At 39.4% G+C, this 14602-nt stretch overlaps 1 protein-coding gene across 2 annotated transcripts in view; it reads right to left on the bottom strand.

The window, feature by feature from the left end:
• LOC127028995 (protein mono-ADP-ribosyltransferase PARP8-like) overlaps positions 1-14602 on the bottom strand; it is a 159773-nt gene that overhangs the window by 63765 nt on the left and 81406 nt on the right. For both annotated transcript variants that reach the window (XM_050914675.1, XM_050914674.1), the window contains exons 4-6: positions 5960-6049; positions 4572-4642; positions 2124-2201 (exon numbers count right to left, since the gene is read on the bottom strand). In XM_050914675.1, the coding sequence (XP_050770632.1) occupies positions 2124-2201; positions 4572-4642; positions 5960-6049 (239 nt within the window). The remainder of the gene's footprint in view (positions 1-2123; positions 2202-4571; positions 4643-5959; positions 6050-14602) is intronic.

The raw sequence follows: 14602 nt of genomic DNA on the forward strand, positions 1-14602 counted from the left end.
CTGCATTTGCAAGTATGTCCTGTAACTGAAGCACAAGAGAGAGGGAGAGAGAGTGCCAAAGGCAGTAGTATTACTGTTTCAATCTCCTGTTCTCTTTTGCAAATGTAGAAGATAGAGATTCAAAGTAAGAATTAACAGAGTCTCAGAGAAAGTGAATATAAAAGCTAAAAAATCTGATAACTTTGCTGTGTCTGAAGGGTCTGTGTTTAGAAAGTCTCAGTTTTTAATCTGAGACCTGATTCAGATTATTTTGTCCCACATAATGACCCATTGAAAAATCAATAGGACTTAGGCTATTGAATCACTTAGCTACTTTAAAGTATTTATCCATTAAATCCTTAGGGAGGATTACAAGCAGGTGCCTAGGAAGCGGATACAAACATTTAATTTATGACCAAAAGGTCATATCTTGTTTTCACTGCCCATCAAATGCCATTTCCCATTTTCCATGGTCCTTGTTTCATCATCAGTTGCTCTCTTGTCTTTCCAGCTGTAACCACTTAGAAATGTTAGAATTATCCCTGACCTCCACCTTTTCCAAGTGTATTGTACACAATTACACTAGCATCTATTCCCTCTAGTTGCTAAAGTCAACATTTTTGTCCCCTTTCTCTGTGGGCACAGTACACACTTGTCTCAAATGAAGCAGCTTACCTTACTGGTTCCCCACATATACAGTCAACTGTTTTTCCAATACACCTGGTGCTCGCTTAATAACTCTTACAATCAATTTCTTTGAAAAAGGATTGTTCTTTTTATCTCTCGAGGAACTTCGCTCATTATCTGATTTCCTATTTATTTCCTAAGTCCTCAATCTTTTTTTTTTTAAATTCTTCTTTAGAATTTTGTCTTTTTGACCATGAAATTTTAAATTAAAAATTTCCTTTTTTTCTCTCGTTAAATATACTTTCTGTGACGTCTTTGGGGTTTTTTTGTTTGTTTTTTCTCCTTATTTTGCTTTTTGAGTATTCTATACTCAAGACATTCACAGTCATCTGATATTTTATTTTTATTGCTGATTTAATTGTAATTTTACTGCTTTTTTTTGCCAGTTAGCATTCCTTCAATTAAATGTACTACCTTAACAAAATTACAATGCAATATAATGTAGTTTCCACTTCAAATATAAGGCAACTAAATTCTAACCAGTATTCCCTATTACACAGCTCTTTTACACCTTGCAAAATGATTTACTGCTCTCTGTGTTCATATCGCATAGGCAGCGTTAATATTTATTTATTCATTTGGGCACTGGCAGGCATCCTTTACTAAATGTATTTGTGCTGGTTCAAGAAGTAAGCACTGGCTTCAGCCTCAAGGCTGAGGCAATGATAACTTTCATAAACAGCGACCGTAATTCGTTAAAATGTTCATTGAAATAAACAGTTCTAATAACACAAGTGAGGAATGATTCCTTTGGGGCAATAGACTAAAAAGATAAGAAAAATCTGAATAAAGAGACTAGCAGCGTGAAGCGTTCTATTGACATTGCAAAAGGAAAAGATATGAAGAGATTTTATTTCCCAATACATAAGAGAATGTAATAATAATTAATTCTGCTGAGGGAACAAGTAGTAAAGAGACAGAGCAGTACATTCATCTAAAAATATGCAGCATTTTTCAAGGTGAATTTAACTGTAGAGCTCAGAAAAAGAATGGACTATTGCCTAGATCAAAATTGTTTTGTAATAACCTTTTTACCATTAAATTCCAGTGCTCTTGACTTTACAAAATGGCAATCCTCCAGAAGGAAACAGATTTGGATCCAGCCTGACTTCCCATTTGTATCAATAATGGGATATGCTTTAAAGAGTGAGTATCTATTTCCTGGAAGTAAGCAACTGGCTTCTATTTTCAAACGTCCTGAAGAGCACTTGGTTTTTCTATTCTTACAGCTTTACAAATGTAAACAAACTCATATTATTTTAAATTTGATATAACTATACAGTATAACATATTCAATACTTCTACTATAAAATATTACGTATATATACACATGGCATTCTATTCTATGTTGAATAAACATAAGAAATTAATTATTATCATAAATTTATAATGGAATGAACCACAGAAGCTTTCAAATATTAATTTCTTGAAACTTGTGCAAAAATATTCTCCATTACCTGTCCTCCATAATAAAATTCCTCAGAATCATTATCTCCTTCAGAGTCATCTTCAACTGTGCTGTTGTTCTGTGACTCCTTAATGGAAAAGGAAAGTTAATGATACAAGCGATATGTTTATCTTGCATTTATAGTTCTAATTATAACTACAGTAATTATGTTTTTACAAGTAAGCTCTAAGCACCCTTTATTAAAAGATCTCAAACAAAACAAGCACCCACTAACTAGGTACATAAAACCACCCTGAATATATGTTGGAGAAATAATACTTTGTCTGGATACAGACACAGTGTGGTATTTTATGGAACTGGAGAATTCAGTAGACTATGCAGTGATACTTCACTCTGTGCTTCTGCTAAACAAAGCACAATTTACCCACCAAGAGAGGTTCTGGACCTAATTCATTTGGCGTTTCAGTGACCTAAAAAAAATTTACTTTACTTTATTCTGGTAAATCAATTCTAATAGTTTAAGGAAATAATTCAAGCCTGAGCATGGGATCTCTTAAGTTCCTTTCTGTGAAAAAATCTCTGACACACTGCTGCTTAATTATTATTTTTAACAGAAGTACCAGCCTGTTGCCAGAAAAGTTCAAACAATTTTCTGACTAGCTCTGTTCTAAGACTTCGAAAATTAAGGATTAGAAAGTAATATGCTTACCCAAGTAAAATCTGCTCTAAATAGGCTGCTCTGTGAATAATTGCACTCAAGTAAATAGAACTGATCATGGTACAGACTGCAACTCAGCATGAGCTGAAGTGTTATATTCTGCTTCCTACCAATGGAACCTTTACTTATAATTATGTAATTGCTTGAAGATATTAATTCTTGTTTCCCACAATCCATTTATTATTTCTAGGCCCTATGCTGACAAGGACCCCATAAAGAATACCTGATAAAATCATAATTCTTCACCTGAACATGATGTATTTATTGCATATTTTTATTTATGTCTTGCACAGAACTGCCATAATGGAATAGAAATCAGATGTATGAATCAAAGATTAGAAGTTACCCCTAAATCCCATATATTCATAAATGTAAATTTCTATGGTCAGACATTCTAATCCCATTTCCTTACCTTTGTCTCTAAATTCCTGCTCTATTCACTGTATGTATACATAGAACAAAAATTGTATTTCAGCCAATTTCATGGCAATTTTCTAAGACAAGGCATAAAAATAATTTCTGCTTCTACTTTACTGAAAAGAAACAAAGTGACTTCAGTCTTCTTTGTTTTATAATAACCTTAGCTCAAGGGGAAGTCTGTGTTAAAAGAGAACTCAACTGAACAAAAATTCAACACAAAGCAAAGAGAAATGAAACTCTCACACTACAATAGTGACAAACCCATCCTATCCTAACCAAAACCTCTAACTGTCTAGACAACAGAAATGGTCAGTCTTTTATTTAAAGGCTTTTTTCATCACTTTCATACTTAAGTACCTCATTCAACTGGAAAAATAAATAGATAAAAGCTCAAACTCTGTCCCATAGAAGCTAACTGTATCTCAGGCTTTTAATCAAAAGAGTAAATTCTTACTGCGCTTGAATTTCTAATGTTTACAGAGCACTGAATACAATTATGAGGCAGCCGAAGCAAAATATTTCCAGTACAGCTTTTTACATCAAATCAGGTTTCATCTACAAAAAAACCCAACCATACCCATTATCGTATCTGAACATGCTTATCTGCCTTTTCCAGGATCAAATACAGATCAGAGCCTAAAAAGCAGTAGTCAAGAAACAAGTATTCCAAACAAAGCAACCACCCTTACCAAAGGAAGTCTTTAAGTCAAGCACTTGAATTCTTGATACAGTGCTCAATTTCTTGCTTGGGGTAGGAGCCTATGTGGTACTTTCTTTGAGCCCATAACACTGTCAACCCCTGTATATCTTATGTTAGTGCCACTTCTTTCTTGAGTTAATATCTCAGTGAGACTGGTCAGGGACCCATGCCAGAGGTACAGCACAAATACAACCGTGACTGGAAGGCCTTAATACTCCAGACGCTACTTATGGTGAATAGTGTCATAGGTCCAGAGACTCCAGCAGGACTGCTGTAGGCCACATGAAGAAGCAACGAGCTAATAAATGGGATGTGGTCCTATGTGCAAGACTAGGTTAAAAGGTAATGGCATCATGATCTACTTCTCCAGGAGAGCTGTATTTTTAGGGCAGACAGGGACTATGCCACTGCTGAACAAAACATAAAATAAACGTCAAAACCTATCTCCTAGGATGGGAGTATCCCTATCCCAACTAAGTGATTCACTGGTTAATCCATGTATGAAACCCAGAGAACTACGCTCACCTTATAAAATGTGTAAACCTACAGTTTGGGTAAGCATAGATTTGATAGGAAATCTATGGTAAATATTCATATTTTATTATTTTCTGTTGTTTCTTAAAATTACTTGTTAAAATATACATACAAGAAATACATACCTCTCCATTCTCCCTCTGTAATTTTGATTTTATGGATAAGCAATAGTTGACATCACTGGTTTTTCTTAATTCTTAAAAGAAATGGGAAAATAGGGAACATATGTGAAAAATGTGAAATAATTTTGCATATGCAGACTTGAAATACTTGGAGTAGTAGAGCAAATAAGGAACAAAAAGTTACAGATATGAAAAGCACCAAAGAGTTTACAATAAAACAGTCTAAAATTAAGAAGCCCCAACATCTCAGAAAACTCATATTTTTAACTGTGAAATGAAACTCAGCTGGTCCATCTAGGAGATTTGTTTTTCCCAATCTGTAATTTACACTTCAGTGTCATTCATTAATTTTGTATACTTTATAAAAGAACAAAAAATAAAAATCCCTCAGCAAAATTAAATCAGATCATCTTCTATATAAAATATAGGGTTTTATTCTATTTTAAATGACAGGCTTTATTTCTTTTTAAATTACAGAAATATTTGCAAGTAAAATTTATCTTAAACTTCTGACTATAATGGCCAGTTTTTGTTTGGGTGCCACTCCACTGACTTCAATAAAATTATTTTTTATTTACATCAGTATAAATGAGATCATAGACTGAAGATCATATTGGTTTTCCAGTGGAATTCAAAATAATTGTGTTACGCAAAAAAAGCCCTAAAGTATTGTAATAATAATAAAAAGTCTGCAAAGTCAAGTGTTCCTATCTGAAGAATTGCCAGAATTAAGACTGCTCTATGCAGTGTCTCCTGGAGCCTGAAATCATCAGGGAATTTGGCTGCTAAAATCTAAAAAATCTCTATGGAGTATGCACAAATCTTGATTATATATTGTATAAATGTGCCTAGATGTCTGAAAAGCATGCCCTTTCATGTATTGAATACTTTTTGAAAGTATGGAAATAATTTCAAATGAAGAGGTTTCCAAAATCACTGGGAAAAAAAATATTTTTTTCTATAGTCTCATTTAGTGAAACAGCTGAACCATTTTGTTTGAAATTTCCTGAAATAATTCACCAGAGGCAATGGTAGTTATAGACTGTTTCATTCCCAATAGTGAAGATTTAGTGAAGTTTTAAGCAAGTGAGCATGAAAACTTATAATTGGGAAGTATTAAGCACCTCTAACTGTATTCAAGGAGAATTGCTTTAGCACAGACTGCAAGACATTAAAAGAATAAAATACATTCTGCCTACACAATTGTGTTGATCCCCAAAAGAAATATTTTAATTTCTTCTATTCTGAAATGTAGGACAATTTACTACAGCAAGACTGTGAGAAAATAGCAAACCGTACACACATTAACATATCTCCCTTTAAGTACAGGCAACGTCTTGTCTTTCCTCAGAAAATATGAACTTGATAAAACACTCAGGACATAAGATTACCTGTAGCGATTTGGTGGAAAATTACTGGAATTGGCTCTGTTGTAACTAACACATCTTCATCGTTATCAGAACTGGAAACATAAGTGTTATCTACAAAAGAAAAACACCTTGCATGGTTAAGTCCAATTGTGCTCTGCCAGCCCCTTCCGACGTTGCCCATCCTACCCTTGTACCATAAGGAACCACTTCCCACGTGGTTAGGGAAGCCCAGCACTATCATCTTCCCAGTGTGTTTTTTTCTGCTGAGATTGCTAACAAAAAGAAAAATACCAAAAGGATGGAAGATTTGGACCCAAATTTTATAAAAGCAAAACCCTGGAGTCCAATGTCATGGCTTTCAGGAATCACACCAAGCACTGCTCTGAACTGTCCCACAAGACTTATGGGGGTTTGAGACAACCTTTTCCAAAATGAAGACTTGTTCTATGCTTTTTGTCATGCCTGACACTAAAACTCAAGCTAGGTCTGGTGTGCAGAGTGAAGGCTACATTCAGAGCTAGGTGTTAACAGTCCATTATGCAAAATACCTGTGCCTCATTTTGCCTAGTCACATAAAGGATGTTTGAAGTATCTTCTAATCAGTGGATAACCTTTCTTGTGCCTAATTCAGGAAAAAAAAATAATCTTTCCTCCCACTTAACAAAAATGTTAGGTATGGATATTGTCCTGGTTTCAGCTAGGACAGAGTTAATTTTCTTCCTAGTAGCTGGTATAGTGCTGTGTTTTGGATTTAGTAGGAAAAGAATGTTGATAACACACTGATGTTTTTAGTTGTTGCTAAATAGTGTTTATACTAAGTCAAGGATTTTTCAGCTTCTCATGGCCAGCCAGCAAGAAGGCTGGAGGGGCACAAGAAGCTGGGAGGGGACACCGCCAGGACAGCTGACCCAAACTGGCCAAAGGGATATTCCATACCATATGACATCATGCCCAGTATATAAACTGGGGGAGCTGGCTGGGAGGGGCGGATCGCGGCTTGGGAACTAACTGGGCATCGGTCAGTGAGTGGTGAGCAATTGCATTGTGCATCACTTGCTTTGTATAGTTTAATTCTTTTAGTATTACTATTGTCATATTATTATTATCTTTATCATTATTTTTCATTCCTTTCTATCCTATTAAACTGTCTTTATCTCAACTCATGAGGTTTTTTTCCTGATTCTCTCCCCCATCCCAGGGGTGGGGGGGAGTGAGCGAGCGGCTGCGTGGTGCTTAGTTGCTGGCTGGGGTTAAACCACAACAGATATGAATATGGAAAGTCTATTCCAAACTTTCTTACAAAATGTGGAGATTAGGCTGTGATTTTTTTTCTTTTTTTGTTTATTTCCAGCCAAATGTTTAGTAACAACAAACAAGGAGCAGCAAGTTTTTATGTAGTATCTGCAGAAGCTTATTTTGCATTAATTGCTGAACTGCCTATGAAAGTAATAAGATTTTTTTTTCTACTGATCTGGGCTGAATTGAAACGTACGCTCTAGAGCAGAAAGGCTGACAATTAAGATAATTGCAGATAAAGAGACAAATAAGAGAACTGAAACAAGGACTTGATCTATCATAATTTCAAACACTCCAGTCCCACATCAGCAAAGTGCGTGAACTCAGACATAATTTTAAGCATACTGCTGCAATCTCAAAGCCTTTGACCACAGTGCTTCCAGTGAAATGTTAAAAATGATAACATTAAGTGATCAGTAAATTCAGCAATATTATTATTTGTATTACAGTGGTTCTTAGAAGCCTGTATCAAGACAAAGCCCTGGCGCTGCCGCCCCTTTCTCACACATGTGCCATGCTGCCTTTGCAGACTGGCAGCTGCACTGCCACACCCAGCCCACTGCCTGTGAAACAGCCTTTCTGCCACATTCACACAGATCTACCGAGTCTGACACTATCCCACACCTTTGCCTACTTCCACTCCTGCGCTGTCCCATGAGGTAATCTGAGTAATCCACGCTCAGCTCAATAGACATATATTGCGAGCAGGCAATTGCTGCAGGAGGCTGACACCACGTTTCCCCGAGTACTGCACTCCAGTGGGCACAGCAACCTGCTCCATCTGCTCAGTTTGTGTCTGCTCGGCTACATGCTTGGCACAGGGATGTGTTTTAGAGCCACAGCATTGTGCGAATAAAATGGGGTCCCTCCAGCCATCTGCCAGCATTCACTCCTTCTCCCACTTTTGTCTGTTGGCAGGACAGGCTGTAAACTATGCCTCCAGGACAGCTGCATCTCACCCTCTCCACGAACCTCTGCCTTGCCTCTATTTGCATGCTCCAACTTGCTGCCATCATTTCAGTGTCAGCCTCACCATACTGGATGGCTCTGGGTATACAACACATGCCCATTCCTTTCCCAGGTTTGGGAGTGTAACTTACTGGTATAGAGTCTAATGAGCTGGAATAACCAAGGTCAGCATTTCACTCTAAATATACCTAACACCATATATATGGATGGGAGAAAGGAAATCCATGTGCTAGAACTTATTGCTGTATGAAAAAGTAGAAAAAACAACAATATGTGCTGTACAGAATATACAATTATCAAGATATACATATATGGATTTTAATTATATTTTTATGTCCATTGTTTGTCATTCTTTCTTGGCAGCTGGATAATATACTTTTCACTGCCAAGTTTTTGTTTTCCTTTTCTATTTGGCAACCATTGGGGATTTTTTTCTTTCCTTCCATCAGTCTAATGAAACTTGAAATTAAGATACTGGGTTTGGTTTGCTTTCTTCAACATCCAGTTTCTAACACACTACACCCAGGAACACCTCTCCTCTTAAGCGGAGTCTGCCTGGACCTAGTGGAGGGATGCAACAAACCACTCGCTGCCAAACTTGTTCTCTCTGTCTCTGCTGCAATCTAACGAGGTCTAAGAAAAGGATGTTTCTGTTAACACGTGTGTAACCCACAAATCACTGGGATAAAAGACTACAGCAGTTCTACAAGTTTATGGCAGCCAACACGTAACACTCAACATATATTCATTAGCAAAATGCTTGCTGCTGTAATGGTTCTCACAGGAGTCATGATCCACTCATATTAATGGAACTTTAGTCTACTCACTGATGTTATATTCTATAACTGCTCCTTAGGAGCATTATTTTCCCCTAGTTGTGTCAATGTTATGAGAAAATGATTACAAAGATATTTTGCTGGAACTGATATTACCTGCCTCTAAAATTTTCAGTGATATTTTCACAATTTCAGCAATGTATATATAACTTTGAGACATTGCTGTCTCAACACTATTCCTATTAAGTTCTTCAGTGTGCCTTTGTGAGCATATTTTTAGCTTTCACTCAATTATGAAACATTCAAACACCTTCCATTATTGAAAGTTGTCATGTCATATTACAGTTCCCATAGGTATGATTTAATGCTCAGCTGTTTGTAATCTTTTGATGCTTTATGAAGCAATTCAGCAATAGCTACACACTGTTATCAGTGCCAAAGCGGTGACGCTGCATACATAACAACAATGCATGGAGCTAGAGTATATGCAGTACCCAAAGCTCTTCTTATAATATCTAAAATTTACTTGTGGTGGTATCACTTTCGGCTGAATGAACATAATTTGTATGGTAACTTAATCTCTTCTATTTTCATATATTTATTGCATACATTAGCAATTTATCTGAAGATCAACTCTGACAGCCTTCTCACGGGTTTCCAAATTTGATCCAATGTGTATTACACACTCTTAATCTCCAAAGGATACAACTTTGATATAGCTACACACTAATGGACTTAAACCTTGATCTGTAAAGACTTATCCCGTGAGAAATTTAATTTGATGAGCATATGCTGCTCTGAACTCTAGCAACTAGCAGCAATACTTGAAGATCATCTTCCAGTTGAGGAGGATACCAGCACAGAGCTTCCCAGGCTTGACACCATCACACCCTGACATGTCCCTGAACATCCTTTAAAATACATGCCAGAGAAGAGATAGCCACAGTCAGCAGTGATGTTAAGTTAGAGATTTAGCACAGAGAGGAGACAAAGAATCTGGCTCACCAAGTCAAAGCGAGTATTTTTAGAATCAAAGCTGTAAAATGGCAGTCATTATCCTTCCTAACACACTAAACACCTCTTAATCACAAAGCAAACATACATACTGCAAAAGCTTGAGATATGAATGAAATCAGCTCTTCCAAAGACTTGAAGGGTTAGATTTTTAATCAGTAAACATGCACAGCTGGTTTACCCCCCCTCACCAAGTTAGCTACAGTTCTATCTGGCTTTAAAATATAGGGGGTGATGGCAGAGAATATTCATTAGGTTTTAGAGCCACCAAAGTCACTCAGCCTTGTAGGCCATCAGGGCATGCTGCAAACAGCATCCGTAATGGAAGTTTGAGGTCTGTCAGTCAGAAGAGTTTGCCAGGAGATGAGATCTTATGTGCTGTGCGAGTAACTGCTGGTTCAGTGCTCCATCTTGCCATTTAGTTTAGGGGTTCACAGAGATCAAGTTCAGTGCCTTCATAATAGCTTAATCCCTGAAATGAATAAATCCATTACTGATGTTTAATAAAACAAACCGTTAATAAAATATGATGCAGATTTTTTTCAACTATTTGTCCCTCCTTTCATTGTCAGGTCAATGGAGTAATCAGTGAATCAATTTATCACTGGTATGGCTGTGTATTTTATGAATCTCAGTTTCTCTGCTTACTACATGTTGAATAGATTATTATTAGTAGCAGTTTTTCCTCCAGTTTTTACTGGTGAAAAAAAAATATCTCTCACAAAGTTTGTGAGCATTCTCTCACATAATCCATTGTATTTAGCATCACTGCTGACACTGATTTCTCTCTGCATCTGCTTCAAACACTCTGGTGTTTTGAACAGACATAGTCTACTCCTGCTTATCAGTGAAGAAGATCAAAGCCTCACTTCTTTAGAGATTCTAAAAGAAACAAGAAATATTTCTTTTAGAAATATTACAGAGATGTTACAGATAATGATCAAAAAAGGCCAGAGGGTTTCATATCATTCATGGTACTTACACTATTAAGTACTCCCAGGTGCAAAATATACAATATGTGGTGCAATCCAACAGTACTACCATGTACCTTTACTTGCACAGTGCCTGTCTGCCCTCACCCTCACTTCCCTCTCCTGCTTCTGCTAACCTCTGTGCCACCTGAAGTATCTGTGCAGTCTCTTTGTGAAGGAAATCAGGGAAACAAGATAGCTGAAAACTAGCTTTTGCTCTTTCCTGGTTGTCTTTCATATGGATAATTCCCCTTGTGTGGATTGGCCACATGGTAACACAAATGCTTTTGCCAACCCAGCTCAGGGTATGACAGGGAGGCAGGACTGAGCAGCTGGGAACAGCTTTGCAAGCTTATGTTACCAAAGACATACCCATACGCAAACCCTTGGCTGCAACAGACGCTGAGAAGCATCAACGCACAGTCCACAGGCTTAACTTTAAGAACGTGAGTAGTCTCATTAAGGTCTAACACAGAAGTGCTTTGCTGGCCCCGTGCAGAAAGATCAAGCTTTATCTACCATGCCAAACAGGAGTTGGGCGATTTCTCACTCCTATCACTGTTGGCTCCAGACACGGAAAGCATCACAAGCTCCGGTCTCTGTAAACTTGTGAACCAGGTTTTCTCACCCTGACCCAGTTGATAAATGATGCCTTGTCCTGGTTTCGGCTGGGACAGAGTTAACTCTCTTCTTAGTAGCTGGTACAGTGCTGTGTTTTGGATTTAGTGTGAGAATGATGTTGATAACACTCTGATGTTTTAGTTGTTGCTAAGTAGCGCTTATCTTAAGCCAAGGACTTTTCAGTTTCCCATGCTCTGCCAGCAAGCAGGTGTGCAAGAAGCTGGGAGGGAGCAGAGCCGGGGCAGCTGACCTGAACTAGCCAAAGGGGTATTCCATACCATGGAACATCATGCCCAGTATATAAACTAGGGGGGAGTTGGCCGGGAGGGGTGGATCGCGGCTCTGGCATCGGTCAGTGGGTGGTGAGCAATTGCATTGTGCATCACTGGGGTTTTTTCCTTTCCCCCCCTTCCTTTTTTTTGTTTTATTCCTTTTCATTACTATTATTATTATTATTATATTTCATTATTATTATTGTTAGTATTATATTTTACTTTAGTTATTAAACTGTTCTTATCTCAACCCACGAGTTCTGCCTTCTTTCCTGATTCTCCTCCCCATCCCAATGGGAGCAGGGGGGAGGGGGAGTGAGGGAACAGCTGCGTGGTGCTTGGCTGCTGACTGGGGTTAAACCACGACAGTCCTTTTTGGTGCCCAACATGGGGCACAAAGGGTTGAGATAACAACAGATCTGACCAGTGCGTGTTAAAACAAATTTGTTATAAGCATTCATTGTATTAGTTTAGTAGTCACTGGTCACAATGTTGGTTTATTGGCTCTTAGAGTTGTGGCACTCGTTCTTAGAGTTGTGTTATGTATCACCTCACTTGCCGTATATAGTCCCTGTGCTGCTGCTTATCACCCATAAGGTGAGGTGGATTAAGGTTTTTGCTTTGCTTTACTATGTAACACTGGTTTATGGTACGATAAAATTATCGGTCGTGGGACTAATCTGGTATTTGTACTCAGCATTGCCGTTATCTCCGTACTTCGGGAGCTATCTAGCAGAAACTAGTAATAATTACACCCTTTACCTTTTCTCCTCGGAGAGCCAATCTATGGGGGAGACACCTTCCTTCACCTTCCCCTCCTCCTCCAGGCTAATTACAGTAGTGTTTGAGAATTTTGAAAATTTTGAATATCCTTGGAATGTTGAAATTAACATGGTCCTATTGCTAGGAACTCGCATGTTCCTGAATGTGGTTCAGGTCTTGTTCAGGGTTAAACAAATATTTAAGAGGATCACCCAGAGATCTGCCCCGAGGCTGGAGAGTTATGAGTGGCAGGGTGTGTGGGGTAGCATGGGCAAATGCCTAGGACAGTGGGCACCTCCAGTGTTTTGGAACTTCACCCTTGAACAAGTGCAGAATCCTGAAAACCTAGTAGAACATTTGGAAAAAGTATGCTGTCACCCCGACAATTCCAGGGAGACACAAATCACTGCAATGTGCTGGGGCCTGGCCCATGCCTACCGAGCCCTGTTCAACACTGTTCAGTACCCTCAAGGGGAAGAGAAGGTCTCTGGATCTGACAACAAAATTACAGGCACTGCAGCCCCTCCAGCCCCAGCAACAGGCATTGCAGCCACTCCAACCCCAGCAACAGATGCTGCAGCCACTTCGACCCCCGTGACAGGCACTGCAGACACTTCAACCCCAGCAACAGCCACTGCAGCTGAACCAGAGAACCAACCCATGCCGGTATCAGTTGACCCTGTACAGAAGAAGAAATACTCAAAAAAGACAGCTCGCTTAGCAAAGGATGAAGATGAACCAGGGTCATCACAAGAACAGGAGGAAGAGGCAGAACCAGAGATAATCACTCGATCCCTATCCCTGAGGGGGGAGCTGCGAGATATGCGAAAAGACTTCAGCCATCGTCCAGGCGAGCACATTATCACCTGGCTGCTCCGATGCTGGGATAATGGGGCCAGTAGCTTGGAATTAGAGGGTAAGGAGGCCAAGCAATTGGGATCCCTTTCTAGGGAAGGGGGCATTGACAAGGCGATTGGAAAAAAGACACAAGCCCTCAGCCTCTGGAGGCGACTTCTATCGGGCGTGAGGGAAAGGTACCCCTTCAAGGAAGATGTTATATGTCAACCAGGCAAGTGGACCACCATGGAGAGAGGTATCCAGTACCTGAGGGAATTAGCCGTGTGGGAGATGGTTTATTATGACCCAGACAATGCACAGCTACCCACAGATCCAGACGAAGTCCAACGCACACGACCCATGTGGCGGAAGTTTATATGAAGCGCACCATCGTCGTATGCCAATGCATTGGCAGTAATGGACTAGAAAGACGAGGAGGGACCAACAGTAGATGAATTGGCTCGCCGACTTCAGCAATACGAAGAAAGTCTCACTTCCTCCCTCACCTTGGCTGTGGAGAAACTGCCAGACATACTAGCCGAGAAATGGTCCCGAGAGTTCCAGCGATTTGAGGATAAGTTCTGCCTCCCACCTGCACGGACCAATATCTCAGCTATTAGGAATAAGCGTCCCTCTGCTCAAGAGAGAGGAGAGAGAAGGTACACACCACGGGGTACCCTGTGGTCTTACCTGCTTGACCACGGAGAGGATATGAGAAAGTGGGATGGAAAACCTACCTTGGTCCTAGATGCACGGGTACGGGAATTGCGAGGAAAAACAATCACAAATGAGGATTCTTCCAGGAAAATTGCTGCTTCAGGCTCCAGTGAGCACTGCGAGCGGTGTGGCCGACAGAGTGGAAGGGCTGATCTTACTCCTGATTCTATGAAAAGGAATTCTAATCCGTTTTTACAAGTGAGTGGAGAATCCTATGACCAGCACTAGAGGGGCCCTGCCTCCAGCCAGGTGGAGGAGAGGGACAACCGGGTTTACTGGACTGTGTGGATGCGATGGCCTGGCACATCAGACCCACAGGAGTATAAAGCTCTAGTAGACACCGGTGCACAGTGTACCCTAATGCCATCAAGCTATAAAGGGGCAGAACCTATTTGTATTTCTGGGGTGACAGGGGGATCCCAACAGCTA

Source organism: Gymnogyps californianus, unplaced genomic scaffold (assembly GCF_018139145.2).
Source record: "Gymnogyps californianus isolate 813 unplaced genomic scaffold, ASM1813914v2 HiC_scaffold_56, whole genome shotgun sequence".
Classification (NCBI taxonomy): domain Eukaryota; kingdom Metazoa; phylum Chordata; class Aves; order Accipitriformes; family Cathartidae; genus Gymnogyps; species Gymnogyps californianus.